Source organism: Mytilus californianus, unplaced genomic scaffold, assembly GCF_021869535.1.
Source record: "Mytilus californianus isolate M0D057914Y unplaced genomic scaffold, xbMytCali1.0.p SCAF_6, whole genome shotgun sequence".
NCBI lineage: Eukaryota > Metazoa > Mollusca > Bivalvia > Mytilida > Mytilidae > Mytilus > Mytilus californianus.
Genome location: NW_026262712.1, coordinates 91159625 through 91186076, shown reverse-complemented (window position 1 = coordinate 91186076; position 26452 = coordinate 91159625). Strand labels below are relative to the sequence as shown.

Genomic DNA, 26452 nt, shown 5'->3' with positions numbered 1-26452 from the left:
TGATGATTTAGTATTTTTTATTACAATAATATTGTATTGAAAATCTAAAAAGTTAAACTAGCTTTATTATTAATATGTTACACATTAAAAATTAAATATATATGTACAATTTGTTTCAAATTGAACTTTTGCCTGTGTATGCATATGAGAGGAATTAATGAATTATTTTTCTTCTTTGAACTTTCTTTTAGATGAGGATCCCGGGGTTACCATGTGATCCAGACACACATTACTTTATTCAATAAGGCTCATATTTAAAAGTTTAGCAGACCTGTACGTCAGTATGAAGATGTTTCTGAGCATGCAGGACATTATCGTATACAATAATAGCATCTTCTTTCATTTGATCAAGATATTTTCTCAGAAAATCTTTCACTATGAAATAGGTTGTTGGGGCAGATATTAACGATCCAATCATAGGAATGAGAAAATCTGCAACACTTTCAACAACGGCAACTGCAGCTGCTTTCCCGATCTGTTGTGTAATTAAGACAACAAGAGCTTTACCTGATTTCTTTAGAATATTCCAAACATTTAATCTTTCTTTGACTTCAGCTGGCAAACTTTCTATTTTGTCCATAGTAATACCAAAAGTATCTATGTAGTGATGTAGCTCGTATATCAATAAGTTTATGTTTATAAATAGATCTATGAAAGGGATAGGTTCTGCTGATATTGCGGCTGCTCCGACTGAAAGAATTCTTATTCTTGACTTCAGTTTCTGGTATTTCTTTTCAATTACCTCCTTTGATATTGCAGATATTGAAAACAAGATTGATTCAAATTTTAAAGATGAGATATTTTTCTCCATGTGAGTCAGTAGCTGCGGAAATTCGCCTATATCTGTATATCGACCTGATATAAAGAAAATGCTTGAATCGCGGGTGATATTATTTGCAGCGACAGATGTCTGTACGTTTTCTCTGACTTCCTCTAGGACAGTATCTAAATTCTTTCCATCAAATTCTGCATTTTGAATGTCCTGGTCGATCATTGATCGTACAAAACAATAGGGTTTGTTGATTTCTTTCAAGCGTTCGGCCAGCCAGATAACATCATCGCTGATGACCGAATCGAAAAAAATTAAAAAGTAATCACATTCTGAAGCGTTTACTTTTGTCATGTATTTCGATTTAGAATGATCCTCAGTCCCAACACCAGGAAAGTCGAACAAAACTATTTGTTCATTTCTCGGATGTGCATATGCATGGAGTAACGTTCTGCGTTGTATTTCCAGAGCCTGATTTTGCAGCATCTGGTTGATTAGGTCTCAAACCAAGTACAGCATTTATAAATGTTGATTTCCCGGTTTTAATTCGACCAGAAATGCCTATTTTTAATTCCTCTTTCTTCCATCTGTCAAGATTTTCCCTTACATGGTTAGCAATAGCCTCTGGTCCTTCATTTTCTACTCTGTCCTTTAGATCTTGTGCTTCTTTAGTCTCCTCTTGAGTCAACTTAGTTTCACATGAACTTATTTGTCCCATTGTAACTATTTCTTGACTGCTACTGAGTTTTGGTATCTAATTCCTGTAAAATGTTTAAGAATTTTATGCAGTTTTATACTTATGCTTCATGTTAATTTTCAAAAAGTTGAAATAAATAGAAATTGCATTTCTTAAATAATAACGGTACCAGATGCATACTTTGACAACTAATGGTTCTTTAGGGATCATCGAGGCAAAAATACTAGAATCTCAAAATCGAAAACCTTAAACAAACGAAGCAACTGATTTGAAATTTTGCTTCAAATTTGATAGGAGACAGACAATGTTTGGCACATGTAGCAATACAAAAAAAATTGTTTAAGAGTATTTTGAAGCATACCTGAACGTGCTCATCATATCTCTCAGATATCATCCACATGGAGTTAAATTGACATATTAAAAGGGCTACATTCGGCGCTTGACATAGGGAAAGAATACGTGTGTATTGTAAGCATGTACAAAACAACAATATTAATCCACAACAACTTATGTTTGTGCAAAACAACATTACCTGAACCATACGTTATTCGTGTTTGCACGTCTTTGTACCTCTATATAGAAATAAAAAATGTGGTATGATTATTAATAAGACAACTGTCCACCAGAGTTCAAATGAGGCGGATGTTAGCAATTATAGGCAACCGTACGTACGGCCTTCGACAATGAGAAAAACCCATATCGAATGGTCGGCTATAAAAAGCAACGTCTTGCAAAATGTGAAACAATTCAAACGAGCAAACCAACGACCTAAATTATAACCAAAAAAATTACGAAAACAAATTTGACAGGCATGACGTACGGTTGCCTAGAATAGCTTACATCCACTTCATTTGAACTTTGGTGGATAGTTGTCTCATTGGCAATCATACCATATATCCATGTTTTTATAATGAACCAACGACAACCACTGAACTACAGACTCATGACTTGGGACAGGTACATAATGTATGTGGTGGGAGTCGGATTTTGGTGGATGGTATGATTTGATGCACTTTCTGAATTTGAGTGATATCTGTTATTCTCTTTTATGTACTACAACATAATTCAGTGTATGAACTGTTTCGAAGCCGGGCTGTCAGTCTACACAAGTTCCATTTGCCTTGTATACGGTATTTGCATGATTTCTATATATAATTTTACTGCAGATTTTACAGCAGTTTTTGTTGTCGCAGCTAATTGGGTTTAAACGTTCAAGCCTTTTTGCTTTTGATACTCAGAAAACGTTTTGTTTATTTGTTACTTTGTGTCATGATCGTCCTTGACAAATATATTTCAGAAACACGTGCAGTTTGCACTGATATTTGAAAACAAAATTCGGTATAACTACCACGTGGTAATAAATTTCACCGGTACGGTTAAACTATCCCCCTTATCGTTTTCTATTTATATACAACACAATTCAAGTTTTAACAAGAGCTATTATATCATCATCCATGCGCAATATATTTCTAGTCTAGGACCTTGACCTTTTTTCCCAAGGACAGAATGCCTAATTTTTTCGAACGTTTTCGTGTACATATTATATTATATTATCCGTTGACCTTGATGGGATAGGAGAGACATGCCCTGATCTGACATCCTAAATTGTGATATATATATAGAAAACCGTTAAAGTTCTCACCCATTTACTATATATATATTCTTATTTGCTTTGCCATGACAATTCCTTTTCAGCTAATGAATACGTATGTTGGGTCTTTTCTTTTCTGAAATGACTTCAAGAGATAAAGGAAAGACATAAGTTTTTGCCCGTCCGATTAAACCATAAAGTTTATGCAAACGATTTAGTTGTCTGTATTTGATCTATTTTTACCGATAATAATCGCTAAAATAATTCCAGGGAATTTGTAAAACATCATATTGACAACAATGCGTAAGGAAAACAAACAGACATAATAGGTAAAAATGTCAAAAATTAGGGTACAACGGTCAACATTGTGTTATAATCTTAATCACTATAAAAACAAAGAACTATGTCAACAAAGAAAAACAAAATGGCATATAAACACTATATGGACTTGTTACGTGATAGAAATTATAAATGCTTTACATTTTAAGCAGTTATTGTAATATGCACTTATAATGTTATATGAAGAAATGATACTTCCGAAAACTAATTAAAACTTCTCAAGAGTCCTACTTATCTACTATGTTTCAAAATAAAACCTGTTTATGATAGCAATTAATTTCTCTTAAGTTATCATAGGCGCTTGGGGAATGGACCTCCCTTTTCTAATCATTTTTTTTTTGTGATTTAATTTTATAGTAAATAATATGCCATTACTGTCTTTTGATGAGGTAAATATCTGGTTGTATTGACTGATATTTACTGAGGCTACGGCCGAAGAGAATATCAGTTTTTCAAAAGATAATGAAACCAAATATTTACCGAAACAAAATACAGTAATTGTTAATTGTTTTGTTCCGTATTCCTAGAGAGAAAATGTATGTAATGACAATTATTTACCAAAACCATTTCTACATCAAACGATTTTACCACCATTATGAACGTAAATACACGCGGCGTTTTGCGGGGTGAATACACTTTTTCCGCAAATGAATATGCTGTCTTATTCAAAATCCAATTCATTGAAAAAAAAATTACTTAAGTTCTCTGAATGTGGAATATTTTGTGATATTTTAACTTATTTTATGTGGTCTTGCTCATTTCCAAACGATATTACAATAACAGTGATTTATAAATTTTGACACTGTATTATAGAAATTAGTAACCTCAAAGGTTTTATTCACTGGTTTTGTCTTTATCTGAGCCATCTCAAATACCAAATATGATGTTTTATCTTACAATCAGCCAACTATTGTACAAATAACAGCTACACTTTGTACTAGACTCCTGTTAGCCCGCTTCTATATGGGGCAAACGGCAATGTGGATATTTCTTTTTGTCGACAGCTTATTTATGGGTCCGCTTTGTCATTACTATGTTGATTTCATTAAAAAATAAGAGACAACTATTTGATTTAAACAACGAAACATTAAAGTGCCAGGTATACATTGCAGGACAAAAACAATATATGGACATTGTCGGAAATATGAAATTTTATTTGTCCTCGCTACTAAACTGGAGAAAAGCTCGGCGAGCCTCGCTTTTCTTCCTGTTAAAGCTCGTGCAAATAAATTGGATATTTTCCGACAATGTACATATATTGTATGTATACCTACATATGTTGTTTGTTCACTATAAACAAGTTATTTTTACAAAACATTGTGTCTATGCCTTGTCCCAACATATGAATTGGCTAAGAAATAACGCAATTGTTGATATCAGAGGAAAATCGTCCTGCGTTCGGCTTTTATCTCTCTTCTTCGAAGTCGAAAAAGCGAGACTTAGGCGTACTGTTTCTGACGGCATCGGCGGTGGCGGCGTCGATAAAGTATTAGTCTGTGATAAGGTCATTTTATAGAGAACCACTAGCGATAGGTCAATGATATTTGGTATGCAGCTGTATTAGTATTGGCGCATCTCATTTCCATGCATATTATTTAGACCCGCCCCTCAGTCATCGTTTATTCACTTTGAAAACTTTTGCTATGTTTACATAAACTAGTTTGTGATTAAGTCAGTTTTCACGGGCAACAACCAGTGATATGTCGGTATGCAGTTTATCAGTATTGGCACATCTCATTTCCATGGATATTATATGGCCTCGCCCTCCTTAGTAATTGTCTATTGACTTTGAAACTTTTGCTTAGTTTACATGTATTAGTTTGCGAGTAGGTCCTTTTTTGGAGGACCCAGTAGTGGCAAGTCAATAATATTTAGTATGCAGTTGTATTAGCATTGGCACATTTCATTTCCATGAGGATTATTTGACCCCGTCCCCTGAGGCATGCATGGTCTATTGACTTAAAATGTTTTGCATAGTTTAAATGTTAATGTTTTTATATTAAGATCAATTTAATATGAACCATTAAAGTTAGGTCAATAATATTTTGTATGCAGTAGTATAACTATTTGCAAATCTCATTTCCATGGAGATATATGCCCCCGCCTTGTCATCATGTTTTATTGACTGTGAAACTTTTGCATGGTTTACAAGTTAAAGTTTGTGTTTAGAATAGTTTAAAGGTAACCACTTATGATAAGTTAATGTTATTTGGTATGCAGTTTTACAAGCATTGACAGTTCTCATTTCCATGGAGGTTATTTGGCCTTGTCCCCTCAGTCATGGTTCATTGACTTTGAATACTTTGCATAAAATCGTGAATATAAACAAGGAATCTGTCAAAGAGACAACAACCGGACCAAAGAGTAGAAAACAGCCCAAGTCCACCAATGGGTCTTAAATGCAGTGAGAAAATCCCGCACCCGTAGGTGGGCTTCAACTGTCCCCTTAACAATAATGTATACTAGTTCTGCTAAATGGACGCCACAATAAACTCCAAAATAAATAAAAAAACACAAGACTAATAAAGGCTAGAGGTTCCTAACTTTGGACAGGCACAACAATACGACGGGGTTTAACATTTATTGTGAGATCTCAACCTCCCCCCTAAAACTTCTAATATAAATAAGAAGATGTGGTATGAGTGCCAATGAGACAACTCGCCATCCAAGTCACAATGTATAAAAAGTAAACAATTATAGGTCAAAGTACGGCCTTCAACACGGAGCCTTGGCTCACACCGAACAGCAAGCTATAAAGGGCACCCAAAAGACTAGTGTAAAACAATTCAAACAGGAAAACCAACGGTCTAATCTATATAAAAAAAAGAGAAATACTTTTGAACCACATCAACAAACGACAACCACTGAACAACAGGTTCCTGACTTAGGACAGGTGCATACAAATGCAGGGGGTTTAAACGTTTTAATTATAAACCCACTTTACACATATAGACAGTATAACAATAACAAGTTATGAACTGTTTGTAATAGTAAAAGTTCAATGATAAGTTAATATTGATATTAAAAGACCTCCGAACAAAAAGGGATGTTCAGATTCCCGAGCCCGAAGGGCGAGGTGATTTGAAGATCCCTTTTTGTGAGGATGTGTTTTAATGTCAATATTAACGTAATCATTGAACTTTTACTGACTTACAAACCGTCAAAAACATAAGAAAAGTACACAAAAAGCACTTGCAGAAACCTAATTCCCCTGAATTGGACGAGTCTAAAGATGTTCAGTTAAACAGTACTCAGACTGATATGTACAATTAACAGTTACCAAATTGCAATGGAAACGGACCGATTAAATGGCAGTACATCATTTAATTATTTATTTATTATAAATTTGTTAGCATTAAAATAACACCAAATGATAGTTTTACAAACTTAGGGGGTAAATTCATATTTTTGAATCCAACTTTTCGAAATAACGATTTCTTATTTAATAAATGAGGCAATCATAACCCTATACAGACCTCATTTATAACTGACCAATGAATATTCTGCACAACAACGTCTTGTTATATATATTTGATGTTTTTAATCTGTCAGTAATCATGAAATAGATTCGTAAAGACCAGATCTTAGAAAAAAGTAAGTAAATTCTTCCGACAATTAACTTTTTAAACTGCTTGTTTCAGAACTTCTTATCGAACAGACCTAGATGTACATGTATAAGGCCCTTCACAATATTCACCCGGTAAATGTTCATTTTGTTTTTGATTCTGTAATTTTCCAACACTACGTTACATGCCAATGCAATATAATTAATGTTTTCTGTTCAGTCCAATTAATTAATAGATCTTGCTTTTTTTGTTTTTGTTTTTTTAAAAAACAAGTTTGAGTTGAGATATTTTTGCAAGTTCAATGTATAATATGAAAACAAACTCTTTTATTCTAGTCGTCCGTTATTTCCTTTTCTTGTCTAAATGAAGCAAAAATTCCTGAAAAAACTTTTACCTTTCTTAGTTTTATCCTTGCCTGACAAAAAATCATATGTTATAAATCGTATTAAAACATTAGATAAGAAGCATAGTAAAAAAGTATTTGAAACTTTTTTATAAGCAGTCAGTAATGTAATAAATTGAAGAAAAAAAACCCCCAAAAACATAAAAATTTAAATGGAAATTGTACATTATAGCATTTTACAACATCTTGTCTTTGTGTGCTAGGTACATGGAACAATTTATGAAGTTGATTGATTTTTGTTTGCTTTACGTCCAGTGGCAAATATTTCATGCATGTTCATCACTATAACAAATAGATTTAAATACAATGGGTAGGTCGTGCAATAGGAGGTCAACAGTGAGGTTGGACGTGAAACTTTAAAATGCCACTGGAAAATGAGGGTATATTGAATAAGGACAAAAAAATAGACTTGCAACAGCTGGCCACATTCGGACCACTCAAACAATTGTTGCAAGAGTTTTTAATTTACCGAGAGCGTTGATCCATGAAATCTTCTCTGAAGTCGATCATCGATGTTTACGTGTAGTTTGAAATATCATTTCACGCATCCAATTTAGGTTAGATACTTTAAGCTCGCTTTAGTAACTGTGAGAATTCTGTGAAACTGTTTTGTTTATTGTACTTGATTTTTTTTTTGTATGATATTCTGTACTACCATTTTCCTGGTTGGTCTCGTGTGAGGGTGTTCGCCTCGAGAGCCGGAGGTCGTTTGTTCGAATCCCGACCGGGACAAAGACGTTAAAATTGGTATTTGCTATTTCAACGCTAAACACCTGGCATCATAGAGTAATTATAATTTTCTGCGTTTCGAAGTATAGAAGAAAATTATTGTACTAACGGTTCTTTCATATATATGTATGGACACGTGATATTAATTGTAGTATCACGTGAGTGGTCATTTTTCGCGGGTTAATTTCCCAATTAGACCATTCTCTCGCCAACTTCGAACTGGTCAAGTTCAGATATAATGTTGGTTCATTATTGTTTGATTCTTTCTTATTTTGTACTATATATAGGTATATTGCTTAACAGTATACATATTGTTGTATTTTGTTTATGTAAACATAAGCCAATTTTCAGTACTGTCCAATGTACACCTCTCGAGACGATCTTCCGAGCATTAGGGTTTGGACACAGGTTTCCATATCGACTAAGGTAACTTGGTTGTTGGTTTTTCCTGGCCGGCGGGTTCGTTTATGACAGAGTAATTTTTTTTTTTCAATTCGTATTGAAAGCTTGAATAATGTTTATATGTATATAGATATTATTTGCATAAAATTAGTATGTGTATTAATGATAGATTATAATAAAATCCGGTGTCCTTCTAGTCTTGTGGGCGATCGGCAATTGTAAAATTGTGTTTGAGATATGTTTGCCTTATATAAGTATAGTGTGTACGAGCACAGACTGGTCGGCTCAGAGTCGGAAATGTGTCCGGGTCGGGTGACTTTTCTTACTGCGAACTAATATCTTGTAAAATTACACGTTAAAAAAAACGACTCAGCGTGTCAGTCTAGTAAAAAGCGGGGTTAATACTCATATCATATTTACATGTTATCGTCCTGAATATTCATTTTATTTGCTGCTGGTCGTCATCCATAATCATCATTAATTTACCGTTATATTATACAGTGAAGTGTTTTTCTTCTACTGGTTTATAGTACAACTTCTTAAATTTTCACCGATCAAAATTAAAATTGGGCAGGTGAAATTTTTCAACCAAACACTTCTTGTGATTGTTGGGATACCTTTGACGGTAAATAATATTAAATCAAATGTGCCTTTTGGGATATATAATATTTGACGGTAAATATTATTGAATTAACTCCGTATAACTATTATTTAGTCATGGGGCGGTTTTGAGCTTTTTATTCTGTGTACGCATCTTTCTATAAAAACTGAATGTTGAATCTTAATGTTTTGATTTGTCTGTGTCTTTGGGTTGCTGTCGCATTAATGTATACCTTTATATCCTTTTATTCAAAACAAAATGATTTACTTGGGTATAGAGATATTGACATGTCTGGACCTCTCCCGTCCCACAGTATACCCTTGCCTTGGGTGCGTTCGTTTGGCTTATCGGATATATAAATGCGCAGCTTTGTCTGATCGAAATAGGAATGTATTTCCGATGACTGGTGTAGTGGGAATTTCACGCTATCTATACGTTAAAAACATTAGAGGGATATACGATCTACGCACGAGTTGAATGATTGAAATGTGTAAACAACAAGAAAGATCGGCTAAATCTTTTCAAATAAGTCGCATGGCTGATTTAAACACATTTTGTTGCCACTTTTGCAAGGACAATTGTAGATGAAATTTTTTTAACAAAACCGATTAGCAAGTCTTAGACAATATCTAAAAAAAAAAATGAAACGCTCACAATAAGTTGAATCCTTATATAAATTAATGTCACATTTTTTTTTATCCATTTTTGCTTTTATGTCAACTATTATACCAGTCTGAGATATGAATAAACTTTAAACAGCAAATGTTGTCACCCAGACGAGACAGTCGTCATTTGTACGCTTCAATATAAGAGTTATTGCCACTCAATGAAGGTTGTTTTTCTGTTCTAATCCCCTCTCCTATTAGTTTTGCTGGAAAGGAAACACTGTTACCCCTGTTGTGTACTACGACAACGTTTTTTAATGTTAAAAAAAAAAAGATTAAATGTAAGAGAAAAATGATGGAAGAAATGCTAAGATTTACCCTTAAAAATGCAAATGTAAATGAAATTGAAATATATAAAATTAGGAAAACTGTCAGAGACAATTATCAACTGAAGACAAATGATTATACATCACTAAATGAAGCTGATAAATTAATTGTTCCATTATTGTCCAGTGGCAAATATGTCATGCATATTCACGACGAGTGGATCAACCTGAAGCAAATGATTACAATTTTAGAGTGGCACTTTTTACAATAAGGCAGAGCGTTCGATTGAGGTAAAACGTATGTCGTAATAGAATGCAGCTGAACCATGGTTGAAGTCGTAAGTTAAGCTATTAGCCCTCCTTCCCTTTTTTTCTCCCACGGTAGACGACTGTCAAAATCAAAACGTCATGAATTTACAATCAATAACGGCCACTATAGGTAAATGAGATATACAGTCCCTGTAACGTAAAAGTTAACACTTTTTTCATTCGGGAATCGTACGTACAACGTTCGGGAATCGTTCGTATAGAGTTCGGTCATCGTTCGTACATCATTCGTATAGCGTCCGTACAACGTTCGTTCAGCGTTCGTTCATCGTTCGTTCATCGTATGGTAAATGTCATCGTTTAGGGTTTTGTATATCGTATGGTTTATGGTATCGTTAAGCGTTTTATTTGTCGTATGGTACATGGTATGGTTTAGCGTTTAGCGTTTCGTTTATCGTATGGTATATGATATCGTTAAGCGTTTCATCTATCGTATGGTATATCGTTTTGTTAAGCGTCTGATATATGTTAGGGTTTCATTTCAGAAAGATATTTCAATTATTATTTTGAGTTAAAATAATTTAATATAAAAAAGATGCGGGATTAAAAAAAAACATTTATTAGTTTGGATTTATTGAAAGTTGGTTGCGTACTGTATATATATACCAAACAACCAAACGGATGCCCCCACTTTGGCAAGTTTTTTTTACCGCCAGCCGTAAGAACACCTTTTATTTATATCCTTTGGACTATATTAGATTTGAAAGATTGGATTGGAAACATTTCACTTGTTAATTATATATATATTTTATTATATATTTTGTTGCATACTAATTGTTTCATACGTTTAGCAATGCAATAAACTTACTTTAAATGTACTATAACTTAATGTAGATTTCAAACTGTATACCATTTCTTACCGATAGAAAAAAAAATCTGCAACTTAAATCATTATGGAATACCCTGCTATATAAAACGAAGGGGGAAATATTTCCTTCCATCACATTTTGACATGAATACACTGTAACATGAGACCAAATACCGCGAAATAAGTCTCTCTCTTCCTCTCTCTCTCCTCCACCAAATATTTCCTTGAAACAGTAAATTATATATATAATGTTCTATAAATGAGGCTTTATATGAGAAACTAGTACACGTTTTATATCTAAATGTATTTAAAAAAAAGACGAGACATCCATGGTATTTGTTCCCCTCAATGTCAGAGTCTGATATAAACCGAAAATTGCCCGGGATATATATAAATTCGTTGAAGACTTCTATGGTACCAGCGTCGCTTGTGATTCCTGCTGTCGGTGTTAAAATTGTTATTTTGACTGTAAAAAGTGCTTAAGTCCATGTATGCGTAAAATACAGAATTAAAAAAAATAAATCTACCGTTTTTTATATTTCTTTGTTTTAGAAGTAAGCTTCTGGCCAAGTTTCACCAATTTTAACGCAAATCATTTACCTTAAATAACCAAGCAATTGTATTCTAAAAGTTGTTGATTTGTTCTTTGTGCGAATACATGAAATAGTTGTCACTGGACGTTATGCATGCAATCGATGATCAAATACAAATCTACAGTATTTATAAACATACTGCAATTGTATATATGAAAGAGACTAAATAATATGACTTTTTTTTACGCATATTTGAAGGATCGAAATAATCAGTTCTACAAATGGTTGTTATTGAAGGACTTAAAATTTTACAAATATCACATGCCTCTATGAAATTTCATATCGACGCACCAAACTATTTCCTTTAATCGTGCATGATAGCTCATTTTCCGATTCGCTTAAGGTTTTTAACGATCTTCTTACTTGTTCATTACATTCTAAAATTAAAATCCTACACAAATTGCCAACACTTTTATTCTCAGGCTAGACAGCGTAAAAGATGAATACTGATTTGTTAGTGTACACACGGTGTTTTGAAGGCCGATATCCAATTTCGCTGAAAAAGAATTAATTTCCGCCGCAACTTAATTACGCCAATTCTTTTTTTTTTTTTTGCATCACTTTATATAAAAAAAAATGCATCATTCATTCGCGCCAATAAAACAAGCATTTAATTGCGCAAATGTTATAGACTTATTTGCAAATTGTTGTTCTTAGTGCACTGAGGAGGTCCTTTGCGGTATTTATACGGACAAGTAGAAATACCGCAAAGGGCCTCCTTAGTGCAATAAGAACAAAATATTGCACTCAGGACCTGATGGAATGATAGAATTGACACAAAAAACAGGGCATATAGAAGGAGACTTTCTAAAAGTACATAATTTCAAATTTTATAATCATATCTTTAGTAATTAAAAAAGTAATTTTATGTTTTATCGACACGCGCCACCACCCTCCGTTGATTGTCACCTGTGTAATCGATAGAAATTCATGTTCGTTCAACCTTGACCCGTTTAGAATCCGCTTGTATTTAACATGTTTATGATATTACAATTTTCTCTGATTTTTTTCGTCTGTTTGTTACTGTCGTATTTCTTTTGTTTTTCTGTCTGTTATATTTTTTTTTAGTTCAATGTAATAATGTATGTTCTACTATTTTTTTTAATTTTTTTTCCTTTTAATTTCTCTCGCTTATTTGTAAACTTCACTTTTTTTTATAGTTCTCTAGTATTTCTTTATTAAAAAAATATTTTAGAATGTATAAACTTGTTTACCAGCACATTAGATACACATGTTCAAAGTATAACAGTTTATTACATTTTTGTCGAGTCTGCGACTTTTGTCGCAAAAGCGGAACATAGCGATCGGCGTCGGCTAGCAAAATCCACATATTCATTCTGTGGTTAAAGTTTTTGAAATTTTAATTACTTTCTTAAACTATCCATGATTTCTACCAACAGAAGAATGTTTATGATCATAAGATAGTATCCAGAAGTAAATTTTGGAAGAAAAAAATCCTGATTATCTGTGTTTTACTTACATGTATAATGGACCTAGCTTTTCTCTCAGTTAACATTGCATTCATTCTGTGGTTAAAGTTTTTGAAATTTACATAACTTTCTTAAAATATCCCAAATTTCTACCAAACTTGGATAAAAGCTTGTTTATGATCACAAGATAGTATCCAGAAGTAAATTTTGTAGAATAAATCGTATTTTATTTATAAATGGACTTAGTTTATCTGACAGCTAACATTAGTTTCACTCTGTGGTTAAAAGTTTTAAATTTTTTAAAAACTTTTCTTAAACTATCCTGGCCTGATTTGTACCAGTGGCACGTGCTGATTACAAAGTCATTTAACTTCAAAATAATAAAATCTATTGACACCAAACTTTATATCCATATTCTTTGTGTTCTTAAAACACCGTTTTAGTGTCCTTTGTCCATACACGTTGGTCTGAGTGCACTAAGAAGTCCTTTGCGGTATTTCTGCACACCGTTTTGATGGATTCCCTCCTCCTACGTGTATTTACGGGCTAGTATTATATGTCTCTGATGCATGTATGTGATCTTATTCATAATTTAAAATGACTGTGCACGAGTCATCTGTAAACAGCCTTGCAAAGTATGATTTAACAGCGCGCATTATGTTTCCATCTAATTTCTTCTTTTTCTATAAAAGCCTGGCGGAATTTATAATCTTCACAACCACGACAGGTTTCGGGCTCTCTATCAGACCACATCTTTTAAAAAAAAAATCAGACATTCTTTGAATTGGGTATTCTAATGTAACTTGTAAATAGATTAATCATTTAGAGGTAAATATGGCACAATTAAGTTCCATTAATTGGCGCAATTCATATTATAAGAAAAGAAGAGATGGGCGAGATTCAAAACTTTTCAATATGATGGTAGTTGGTACAAATTACACTTAACCGTTCTGACAAACCAGTAAATTCTTCGCCCGGGGATATGCATTTGACATAAATCTTCCTTCAGTAACTTTACAATACACGGCCGTGTCATTTCCGTATATTGTACATGTAGATAGTACGTGTGATACATGTATACATTGTATACACCAGAAATACCCATTCAAGTGAATTTTATCTTTTAAAAGAACTCCATATCGGGTAACATTAAATATACATAAACATAAAATTACAATTAAAAAAAAATGATAATAATAAGTTCAAAAGGTGCTTTATTAAATGCACCTAGGTACAATTACTTAATTTTTTCTAATTGACATATTCGTAAATCGAAAAACGCACAAACCTAAATAGAATCATATGGTATATGAATGATTTCTCCAACTCAAAACTATTTATAGCTGCCTCTTAAATTTTATTTTTCTCGTTGGGTTGCCTTTCCATTAATTGACGTTTACGCCATATTCTTTTTTTCGGTATTTGTAAAAAGCCGCGCATCGATCAATTTCACAAAAAATCTAATACTCGTTAGTCATGAACATTGAATTTTAACTTGCTATCAAATTTTCGTATACGTACAAAGATAAAATAAATGAAACACTTTTAAGCTGTTTAAATCATGCAGTACTAGTGAATTTGAAAATATGGTTTAAACAAACGGCTGTTTCTGTTTAATACTTTTCTGTCCCTTTTCTTAATAATTATGACACGTGCAAATGGTTAACATAGAACTAGTCAACCATGAATAATCCCAAATAACATTTTTTTAATTGGTTTGTCATACTTGCTTATCAATTTCGTATCGTTTTCGGCTGAGACTACTATAACAGTTATATTAGTCTCAGTTTTCGGCAATATTGTAACAATGTCCTTTAGAATTTTAAATTGCTTCAGTCATTTGATATATAATTTCATCTTTTTTGTTCCATGATTAATATTTTTAGATTGATAATATGATTGCATTATTGTATAAGTATTATATAGAAGTCACAGTAAACATTTAACTTAAGAAATATACGAAAACGATAGGTGCAATGTTCATGCAGCCTTGCAAATAATATTTAAAAAAAAACATTTAATTTATAAAACTTAGGACTAAAATTCAAGTATTTTTGATGGGATATGTTGAAGTTTCCAGAACATAGAAAATACACAAGTAAATCTTTTAGTACATTAGTCTATCAAAATGTTCTTGATGTCCATTTTACAATACATTGTTTAAGAATTAAGTGTTTTCATATTCATTCTGACATCTGTGTCCCTGAATCTGAACAAGAAATTGCGAGGACGTTATGCTTATCAGTTTACATTTAAAATGATTTTTCAACAGAATGTTATCTTAGTATATAAAATTTTGGTGTCTTCCTCTTATTCCCACTTTTTAAAAATCACTATTCCTCCTATTCCCACATGCAAAGAACAATAGATGTTCTGATAACTAATTTGTTTTTATAACAATCAAGGTTAATAAAAAATGCACCTAAGATTTACCTGTATTTTTGAAAAAAAAACATATTTCTTACACTAATCTCTAATTTGGCATTAAAATTAGAAAAATCATATCATAGGGAACATGTGTACTAAGTTTCAAGTTGATTGGACTTCAACTTCATCAAAAACTACCTCGACCAAAAATTTAACCTGGACAAAAAACTTTAACCTGAAGCGGGACAGACGAACGGACGGACGGACGAACGGACGCACAGACCAGAAAACATAATGCCCATAAATGGGGCATAAAAATCATTTGTTAGATGTTTTTTCTTCATCAAAGGATAAAATTCACCTAAGATTTACCTGTATTTTTGAAAGAAAACATATTTCTTACACTTTCAGTATATTATTGAAAAGAACAATCATTTGTAAGATGCATTTTCTTCATCAAAGGATAAGTCAGATAACCAGAAGTAATATAAGATTGAAAAACATTGAATTTGTAAACCTAAAAAAATGTCATCCAAACAAATAAATAGGTGATAGATAATTTTAAAACAAACTTTTCCATCTTGCAAGATTTCCATGTACAACAAACGCAAAACGAACCTAGTACCAGTTAGATAAAAACGTTGATGAAATCAACAATGTGGGTATTTGGGCACGTGCTACCAAAGGTTGCACGTTTTTGCTAACAGACGACAACAACCTAATTATCAGTGCTCAAAAGAATCTTACACATTATAAATCATTGGAATTGTTAAAGGTATATGAACATTGAGCGGATAATAGTTTTAGACGTTATAAAGCATGATTGTACAAATTCAAATATTAGTTTGAATCGTGTAATATTGGTGACTGGTATAATGACACGAACATTCTTAAAACTACAGTGTTAGCTAAAAATGAATATTAACTCTTTACTCAATTTTAAAAATAAATGGTCGGATGATCTCCATCCAGTTTCTGCAAGACGTAGTGGTGGTAACAAATTAAGGACATATATAGAGCATTCAAATCCGAAATTAATAGTGAACTATTTAAAAACACTGTTATCTCCTGCTCAATATACATTTGCCAATGCATGAACGGACTTGCTTTATATGTGATAGTAAGATGGAAACTGAGGGACATGTACTACTTGAATATCCGCTTTATTGTGATTTAAGGAACGAACTTTATGAACACATGATCAGTGAAGATGAGATATTCAACATATTTACGATATATACAGAAGGAGACATTTTTTATTTCGATAATTTTTAGACTGTAAAGTTTTCAATTCTTTTCTTCTCATAATTCTTTTAAGATTATGTTTTTATGATAATATATGTAAATATTGTAAATGTGTTACAGTATATAAATGGTGACACGCCAATAAACTATCATTAAAATTTTTATCTGTTTATCTATCTATAAAAGAAATAAAATAATTTACTATATTTGTTTCTATTTTTTTCATATTTATCTAAATTAAAAACAGAGAATTCATACACACACACATATAACCTATTATCAAGCCAAAATAACACTGGTCAATTTAAAGTTATAATTAAACAATGTTTATACAGTATAATCCTTTGTTTGCACAAGTTTTCCTCCTATTCCCACATGAAATTTTAACTTTTCTTACCAGATTTATTAAAAGTGGGAATAGGAGGAATGAACCAAAATTTTAAACTTTTTGTTTTTCGATGCGAAAATAAAATGGCCCTAAAGCTAAATGTCATCGTCAGATGTATAATGGAAGGTGATAAACACATTAGAATGTGACACCATCTGTTGGTTCGTTTTACCTGGACACAGATCTTATTACGTAATAAGTACGAAAGTAAAATTATCGATTTGGTATATTCAGTCGAATATATACGGTATCTCTGAACTGGGGTTTTTAAGATATTTTGATCTGACAATGCAGAGACATATATACACGCTATTCTCCTATAATTCTTCCCCAGATGATATTAAAATAGAACTTAAAAATCAAGTAGTAGAATTGTCTCCTGTCATAAGGACTTAGGGATTACTTTTGATTCCAATGGTAAATTCTATACACATATAGAACACATTTCAAATTGTGCAAGCACAATATTAAATTTCTAAAAAAGAATTGAAATGTGTATTGACTCGAAATTATCTGATTCGTATAAACTTAACACTTATAAGACCAATTATGGAATATGCACGTGAGTTATGGGATGGTTGTACTCAACAAGATTCCGACAATCTAGAACATGACGTTTAGTTGGAAGCAGGAAGATTAGTAACTGGGTTGCCCGTGTTTGCTAGTCCGGAAGTTATATATTTTCAGTGGTACAGGCCGACATTTGCTAGTGGACAGAAGAAAATGCAGAAAGCTCAATATGTTCTATTCTTCACATAAAAAGGGACTGCCTCTACGATTTAATGCCACTTTTATTTCAGTTATAAATAGATATAACCAGAAAATCCTTTTTTTTCAACTACTACTATCGAATGAAGTAGCCTAAACCCCGACATATGTACGTCCAGAAATATGATTTATATTTATCTAACTTGATACAGACACAATTGCACGCCAATCTTTAATATTTAGGACAGTTGATTGGATAAAAGTGATGGATTGCCACGCCTTTTTAAAACTGAGGTCCTATGAACTGACTTCAGATAGCTCCCAGTATTCCGGCGAATTTGATTAAAAAAAAATAGTGATATTTCGTATTGTTTCAAATTGAATATTAAAAGTGCTGAGAAACTTAGTTGAACTTTAGATTAAATTTGGGGAGTCGTGTACATCCCCATTTCAGTTTAAAGTTATGCAACATGAAGAAATACAAAAAAAAAAAAAAACAGTTGGTTTTGAAATTTTTTAAGAGTTGCAAATATTTAACAAATTAAAATTATGATACAGAATGATTTTTTTTTATTTTTTTTTTCTCAACAGTGTTTGCTGAAGCATTCCCCCTCCCCCCCCCCCCGAATCTGGCTAAAAGTTTGGTCATATATTCCAGAGTTAGTTTAATACGTGTAAATCCCGAATTCACACAAATAATAAAGCCGCAACCCGACGTTCGAAAAAGTTTAGTTTAATTTTCAGAAATTGAAATCAAACACAACGTTTTATACAAATTCGTCTTCAGAAACGTAAATAATATAGGTTATTAGCTGACCTGATTTGTGATAGAAAATATCCAATGAAATGCATAAAATATCTAATGCCATAGTCACGAGTGGACTGTCTTATTTATAGGGATGCCCATGTGGCACATCAAAGATGAGATTGATTTATCAATTGCACTTTAGAATTGCAAAAAATCTTAAATTCACTTGAATAGACTGACCTGTTATCTTGTCGACTTTAAAGCCAACATACAGATGGCCGTTATATCCTGAGAAGAGACCTCGATGAATGATTTGAAAGTTAAACAAATTTTAGTTTTCATGGGAACGAATATTTTGTAAAACTGTTGTAGTGATCAGATCATCAATGACGCGTAATAGGATGGAAACATGATGTCCTGCATTTTTCTTTAAATGTAAACTCAATGTAAATGTAGTCCTGCTTTTTTATTTTACACTCTATTCGTTCTATTCTTTCCTTCCTTTCTTAGTTATTAATTTATCCTGACTTGTTTTACATAAGTCATCATGCCTTTTTCTTTTTTGGCAAGATGCCCATTCTGCCCTTTTTTCCCCTCTAAACTCCTGTCATGCCTTTTTTTCAAATTTCAAACTTCTTCGTGCATGTGACTTTATATTCGATTAAGTAATTTCAAAAGGGATAGGAAATGTCTTAATTGATATGTTCTACATTGCATTTAAAAAATCCATTGAAAGAATATTGTATAATTAGAAATCATTGTCCGCTGTTGGAAGTCCAGTTTCGCCATTTTTCGTGCTTGTCATGAGACGATAATTCAGGGGTTTCGATTGTTAAACTCATTAAATCAAATAACGAACATATTCCATCTCAACATGAGAAAGAGTGGCTCATTTACCTCTGTCAATGTTTATCGTTTATAAGATGTTGTACTTTCAATGCTATTTATAAACGCAAAGTAATATTTTAAATGTTTGGTATACAAATTTTAGATTATTCATCTTAAAAAAATATTCAGAAGATAATGGAAAGAATCATGATATAAATTTAAAGAAAAGAAGAAAACACATCTTTTATCAAAATTGAAAATCCAACTGATTAAAAGTCGTATTGACCTCTAAAATTTTTATACACAGAACACAAGTACTAATAGTATCTCAAAATTTCCAAATATAGCCCGTTTTATAAACGTGCACTGGCCATAATTGTTTTATTTCAACCGTTTCTGAAATATTTTTGAAGATTACGAATCCGTGGCTTCATTGCACATTAAACGCAAAATACATTTTTTTTTATTTATTAAGAGAAATAAAATACACTGTCACAGTTACTTGTGTGTAAAATAATTTCAATGAAAGCTTTCTGAAGGTATTTGATAGGACGTACGCCAATTCATGAAGGCGTGACAAATTGTCACGAATGTCCAATCAGGTTTTTCTGTTGTTCAAAATTTGACGTGCGGTGATGTTTGAACAGTGTTGAGTTTATTTTAAATTTGTCATTTCGGAGCCTTTAATATCTTAGTATGCTGTATGGATTTTGCTCACTGTTGAAGGCCGTACAGTGACCTTTAATTTGTCATTTCTACGTTATTCAGTCTCTGGTTAAATGATATCATTAGACATTATCCCATCATAGATGATCAGGTGTGATATAAAAAAGAAAACCACATTATCGTATCTCTGATATACATCTATTAAATATAATACAGAAAACTTTAGTAAGATTGAGTACAACAAAAGCTTTGCCTTATTAAATCCTTGATGTTGTCTCCTTCAGACTGTCAAACACCGTCACCCTAATTGTTAACGTGGTATTATATGTGATAAATTGCTGTAGACAATAGTAAACTGAGTATAATAATTTATTCGCAGTACGCACTTCCTAATTTAGTTGTGGTGATAGAAATCTTAATATCATTGATACACAGTTGAGGAATATTGTGCAGTTCTTCAAAAGCAGATTTAAACCTTATTAATATTAAACCCAATTCCGCATGCAGCTGTGGCCATCCTATTGAGGATAGTATTCACTATTTGTTAAGAGCCCTTTTATCAACAAAGCAAGAGAAATATTGTTGTCAAAATTAGAAAGATCCACTATATCCATTTTGCTTCTATTGGCGATACACAGTTGAGGAATATTGTGCAGTTCTTCAAAAGCAGATTTAAACCTTATTAATATTAAACCCAATTCCGCATGCAGCTGTGGCCATCCTATTGAGGATAGTATTCACTATTTGTTAAGAGCCCTTTTATCAACAAAGCAAGGGAAATATTGTTTTCAAAATTAGAAAGATCCACTATATCCATTTTGCTTCTATTGGCCGGTGACGGTGACCTTTCATTTCATCAAAACAAAGAAATTTTTGAGTCTGTACAATCATATATCAGAAATACACAACGATTTAGAACATTCAATTAAAATTCGGAATTCCTAATTCCCAACTCTTCACTCAGGTCCAGTTTTATATATTACTCTATATTATATCATACTTTTTGTTTTTGAGACAAGGCCATATTTTGTCAAAAGAGAAGCACAATTACCCCAAAGCGAATTGCGAAAAGTGGTTTCGTATTTCGTTATAGAAAAAAAATACTAGTAGTTTATGTAAAGTCACGACTCACGTACGGTGTCGCGTTAATATCCTTTTAATAAATTGGTGCAATTGGATGCAAAAAATAATGACCATAAAATGTCAGGTTTGCGAGATCAGACAGTAACCTAACAACTAAACAATTGAAAATCTGGGGATCAATATTTAACATTCGTCAGCAATGATTAATTTTCATAAATAAAACATGATTTAGTCGAATACTTTGCGAGTAAAGAAAAAGTGACTACCATAGATTTGTTATTAACCCCAAATGCTTGATGGATACAAATCAGTATTCAGGAGTTAACCTTTTTGCATTAAACCACATTACAACAGAAATTGGAAAATATGGCCTGGAAATATTTCTAGGACATTGTTGTTTTCCTGTTCTATGTAGCTTTCTTACTGGCCAACATGGTGATAGATTTTATAGATGTTGTCAGGCACCGACCATTGAAAACAATCGATCTGTTTAAAATGAGAAATGAAAATAACTGTTTTGTGTTATTTTTTTTTTTTTTTTTGGCAAATAAGAAAAATGACCGTTTGATTTAATATTGTTTAAAATTATTTTGAAATAGATTTATGAAAATAATTTATTGTGAAAAGGCTAGACTTTGTGGCGTAGAGATGTGATTGGCTGGTTTTGTTTACAATTTTCCCCATTATTTCTGCAGTGAAAATCTGCAATAATTATTGTTTTATCATGTTGTTTGATTTACACATTATAACAAAACTGAGAATATGACGGATGAATTTATAGTTATCTGTTTAATGTCCAGTGGCAACTGTTAGATGTATTATTAGAAGGACATTTAAAATGTTATAAATATGAACAAGGACATCCTCTGTTATACAAACATGTGTATCACGGCACAAGCGACGAACTATAGACCGTGTGTACATGTATCATATGTATATTTAGGGTGGGGTTGCTCCGAATAAAGTAGGTATAATAGATAGTTGTAGGAGAATAAAGAAAAAAAAAAAATTAGAGTATAACGGGAAAAATAAAGGAGAGAGGAAAATGGTATAAGAAAATTAAAGAATAGAGGGTCTAGTTTTTTTGCCGGACAATTGTTGATGATTGTTTAAAGTCAAGTGCATTTATAGTCAAAATAATACATAATCGTATGTACATTGGTAGGGATTTTTTGTTTAGGGTTGATGAGGCACATAGCGAGTAATTGTTCTTATTTGAAATTTCTCGAATATTTGTTTTTTTTCGACTGATTTGATAAATGAATAAAAAAATCTATAATCTAAAAAAAAATGGTTTAATTACGATATATAGATAAAACTGGGTAGCGTTCAATATCGTAGCGGCTACGTAGTGCTACGTAGATTTATGACTATTGAACGTGTATTTAGAGGCGTTTTAGCCTAGCTGCTACATAGATATTGATAGCAGCTATGTAGCCGCTACGATATTGAACTCGACCCTGCTATTTCAGTCGATTTTAAAATACATGCGATAAAAGAGAATACATAAAAATATTTAACAAACCTTTGGACAAAAGGTCAACCTTAAGACCCCGAATATGCTTTTGTAAGAACATTAGATTAATTCCGAATTCCATCTAAAAAAAAATGTTCATTTAGGTTAATAAAAATGTTAATACCTTAGGCTATTTTCAAAAAATGTTGACTGAATACCCTGCAGACTGCAGTTTACTCACACATTCACCAAGTACGTATTTCTACGGCTAACAAAATTCATAATCGTATCTTTTAATTCGTTTAAATTTAATTCAGTGTTTATTTTTAAAACTTTTTATGTAAATAGGTTTGGATCAACATCGAGTCTGATCAAATTATAATTTATTAAATTATATTAATTAAAAACTGAAACATGCATCCAATCTAAATTTTACGCCTATTATCACCTATATAAAAAGTTTTAACAGAACTCCATTCATATTTATATTTAAAAAAAAACCAAACATATACGCTAAACGAAACTATGCACGCCAAGAAACGATGTACGCTATACGATACGATATACGCTTAACGAAACGATGCACGCTAAACGAAACGGTATACGCTTAATGAAACGATGTACGCAAAAACATACGATGTACGCAAAAACATACGATGTACGATAAAAGGGTGCTTATTTTATCGTTTATGGTATGGTTTATGGTACATGGTTTCGTTCGTACATCATTCGTTCAGCGTCCGTACAACGTTCGGTCAGCGTTTCGTTTGCATTCGTACACCGTTCGGGAAGCGTACGTACATCGTTCGGGCATCGTCCGTACATGATTCGGGCATCGTTCGTATTGTTAACTTTTACGTTACACGGACTGTACATGTATGAATTTTTTTTGTAAATATATTCCTTATATTGCAGCCAACATCTCCCGGTTCAAGACAGGTTAGTATTTCCACTAAAATACCGTTTGATTATTGACCGGAGATATTAAAGCAACCAAAAGCACGTTGAATCAAAAAAATTCTAAAATTGTAAATTATGGTATTTTGCTGGGTGTTTTCCCGATCCTATTTCGGACCCCCTGATTTTAGAGGGCGTACATGTATCTAATTAGTCATGCCCGATTAACTTTTAGTAAATTGAACCTCAACTTAAAGACCTACACCGGGTAAATAAGTTCGAGGTACAATAAGTCACTGTAGACAATAGAAATCCTTTGTGAAATGAGATCGTCCCAGGTCTCTTAAATAATTATTTTGCGTTGAACAACAATATAAAATGCACGAGCAGGTTTGTAAGAAAGAATAAGCTGCAGGCAATCGAACAATTACAAAAAAACATAGATGATTGGGTATTTGGATGAACTGGCTGCTCTTAACTTAAGAAAATAACCCAATCAAGAGTACACTAAGCAAAGAAAGTCCTTTCTCAAGAATCCTTGACCGTTAAGTCATTTTCACAATACAACTTTCGCTTTATAACCGCCAAAATTCAATGGATCGTCAGCCATAGAATGGTTTGCAGCGTTTGGAAAAAATGACGATTATGATAATTACTACCCTCGAAGTAGAATATTAACATAACATGATCTATATTATTTGAATCAGTGTAAATGGGAGGGGGATGAAAATGAATAATTTGAATAGAGCACTAACTTAAATATTCATTATATTATGTTGATTTCTTGTACAAATTCAAATGAACATAGGTCATATTGGATGAGTTTCAAAAAATGACCAAAGGTCCTATAAAAGAATAAAGAAAAAGGAAATTGACATTGAGTCATTGTGTATTGATTTATATAAAATAGGGAAAAAAGAAGTTAATCAAAAGATAATGTGTAAATGGACCAAGATGACTTTGACCTACAGATGACTTGATTCAAAAGCCATTCTAATAAATTAAAGAAAAACACTTAAATTCCAATTTGACATGTGTTCAAAATTTCATAATATTGTGTTTAAAATAATGTCGGTATAGCCTACACTTGTTACTCTACAAAACCAAATATTTGGTTGCCTTCCAGGAATATTCTCTTAAAGGACGAATATAAACTATATCAAATTGCAACTCTATATCTCTGATACATAGTCCCTCACAAACATTTCAAATTTCAAAACATTTGTATTGTAAATATTAATTTAATCATAAGACATGATTCACATCTTTAGATGAAAAAAAAAAATACTCCCCCCCCCCCCCCCCCCCCAAAAAAAAAAAAACAAATAAAAAAAACAACTGAACTTAGATGATGATGTGTGAGGTCATGTTTTACTATCTAAACAATCTAATCTATTCGACCCTCTAATACAAATGTAAACTCAAACACATGTTTAAATATATTTTCATTTTGCTCCTGAGTAAGTAGAATACTACCCGAGGTTAATAGTTCTATATTTAATGGACAGTCTTATTTAAGAGTCAGCTAAGATTTTCTAAAAGCTTACTTTGTTTTTCTGAATATAATATACATCCAAGAAAGAAATGATGCGAATCTTCGCAATACACACTGCAGTGGCAAGATGGATCACAAATAATATTAACTCTAGACAGATCATAATTTAAGAAGAAAGGAGAACATCGAAGTTGGGTAAGAACAATGTTGAGTTTGCGACTTCCAAACTCATATTGTTCGGCATGTATTTACTACTATTAGGATTTAAGTTTTTTAGTTGTTTTAAATTTTCCTATTGTATCTGCTTCACTGGTCCCCTTATTCGATCCAAACCCCTTACATATGGAAAGCTAGAACGTTTTGGTAACATTTTTTTTCGCCTTTAACAAGTCACAGAAAATGTCATGCCAATAAGTAGCAATAAAAATATATCCCAGCTCATATAAGCTTCAAAATTGTAGAAAATAAAATAAATGTGATGAAGGACTAACCTGAAATAGGTATTTCTCTTATATCCCAGCGAAACAAAACAACTGAATAACTTTTCAAAATTTCTTGTTATTAATAGTTATATTCATTTCTGAATACTTTATCTAGTTTACCAAAGTGGAAAAACCAATAAATTCTAAATATAGCATTTAGACTTTTATGAGATGAGGTCTTTCATTTTAATTTGTTTTATTATGAAGTTTTGTTTACAATATAGATTCTTCATATTTTAATTATTTTTCTTATTTGATATACGAGTGCATCGAAGAATTTTTTTTCATCTGCATTGCCATATTTGTTAACACGATCAGGGTAAAGTCGATCCAATAAATGTCATCAGATAATTTGCCATGCATAAATACATAAGTCACAAATTACAAAGTTGATATAGTTGAAAATTGTTCGATCAGTTTATTGATTATTGATTTCAAATTTATACATTTTGTTCAATCTCTAGTGTATCATTTCTTTTGTAGTGTCATTTTGTTGTGGGGATGTATAAGTACCCGTCCACGTCCACTCTGTGTTTTGTTAGATGTATTTCTATTTGTATCCATCTAATGAGTTAAGGCAATGGATCGTCAGCCATAGAATGGATTGCAGCGTTTGGAAAAAATGACGATTATGATAATTACTACCCTCGAAGTAGAATATAAACATAACATGATCTATATTATTTGAATCAGTGTAAATGGGAGGGGATGAAAATGAATAATTTGAATAAAGCACAAACTTAAATATTCATTATATATAAATTCAAATGAACACAGGTCATATTGGATGAGTTTCAAAAAATGACCAAAGGTCCTATAAAAGAATAAAGAAATAGGAAATTGACATTGAGTCATTGTGTATTGATTTATATAAAATAGGGAAAAAGAAGTTAATCAAAAGGT

General features: G+C 32.2%; 1 protein-coding gene across 1 annotated transcript; it reads right to left on the bottom strand.

The window, feature by feature from the left end:
* Window positions 1–25650, bottom strand: LOC127706359 (interferon-inducible GTPase 5-like). The gene is made up of 2 exons (XM_052210930.1): window positions 25559–25650; window positions 1–1530 (listed from the first exon to the last, which is right to left on the bottom strand). The coding sequence occupies exon 2, from the start codon at window positions 1253–1255 to the stop codon at window positions 263–265; it is 993 nt and encodes a 330-aa protein (XP_052066890.1). The 5' UTR covers window positions 1256–1530; window positions 25559–25650; the 3' UTR covers window positions 1–262.
* Window positions 25651–26452: the final 802 nt, after the last annotated feature.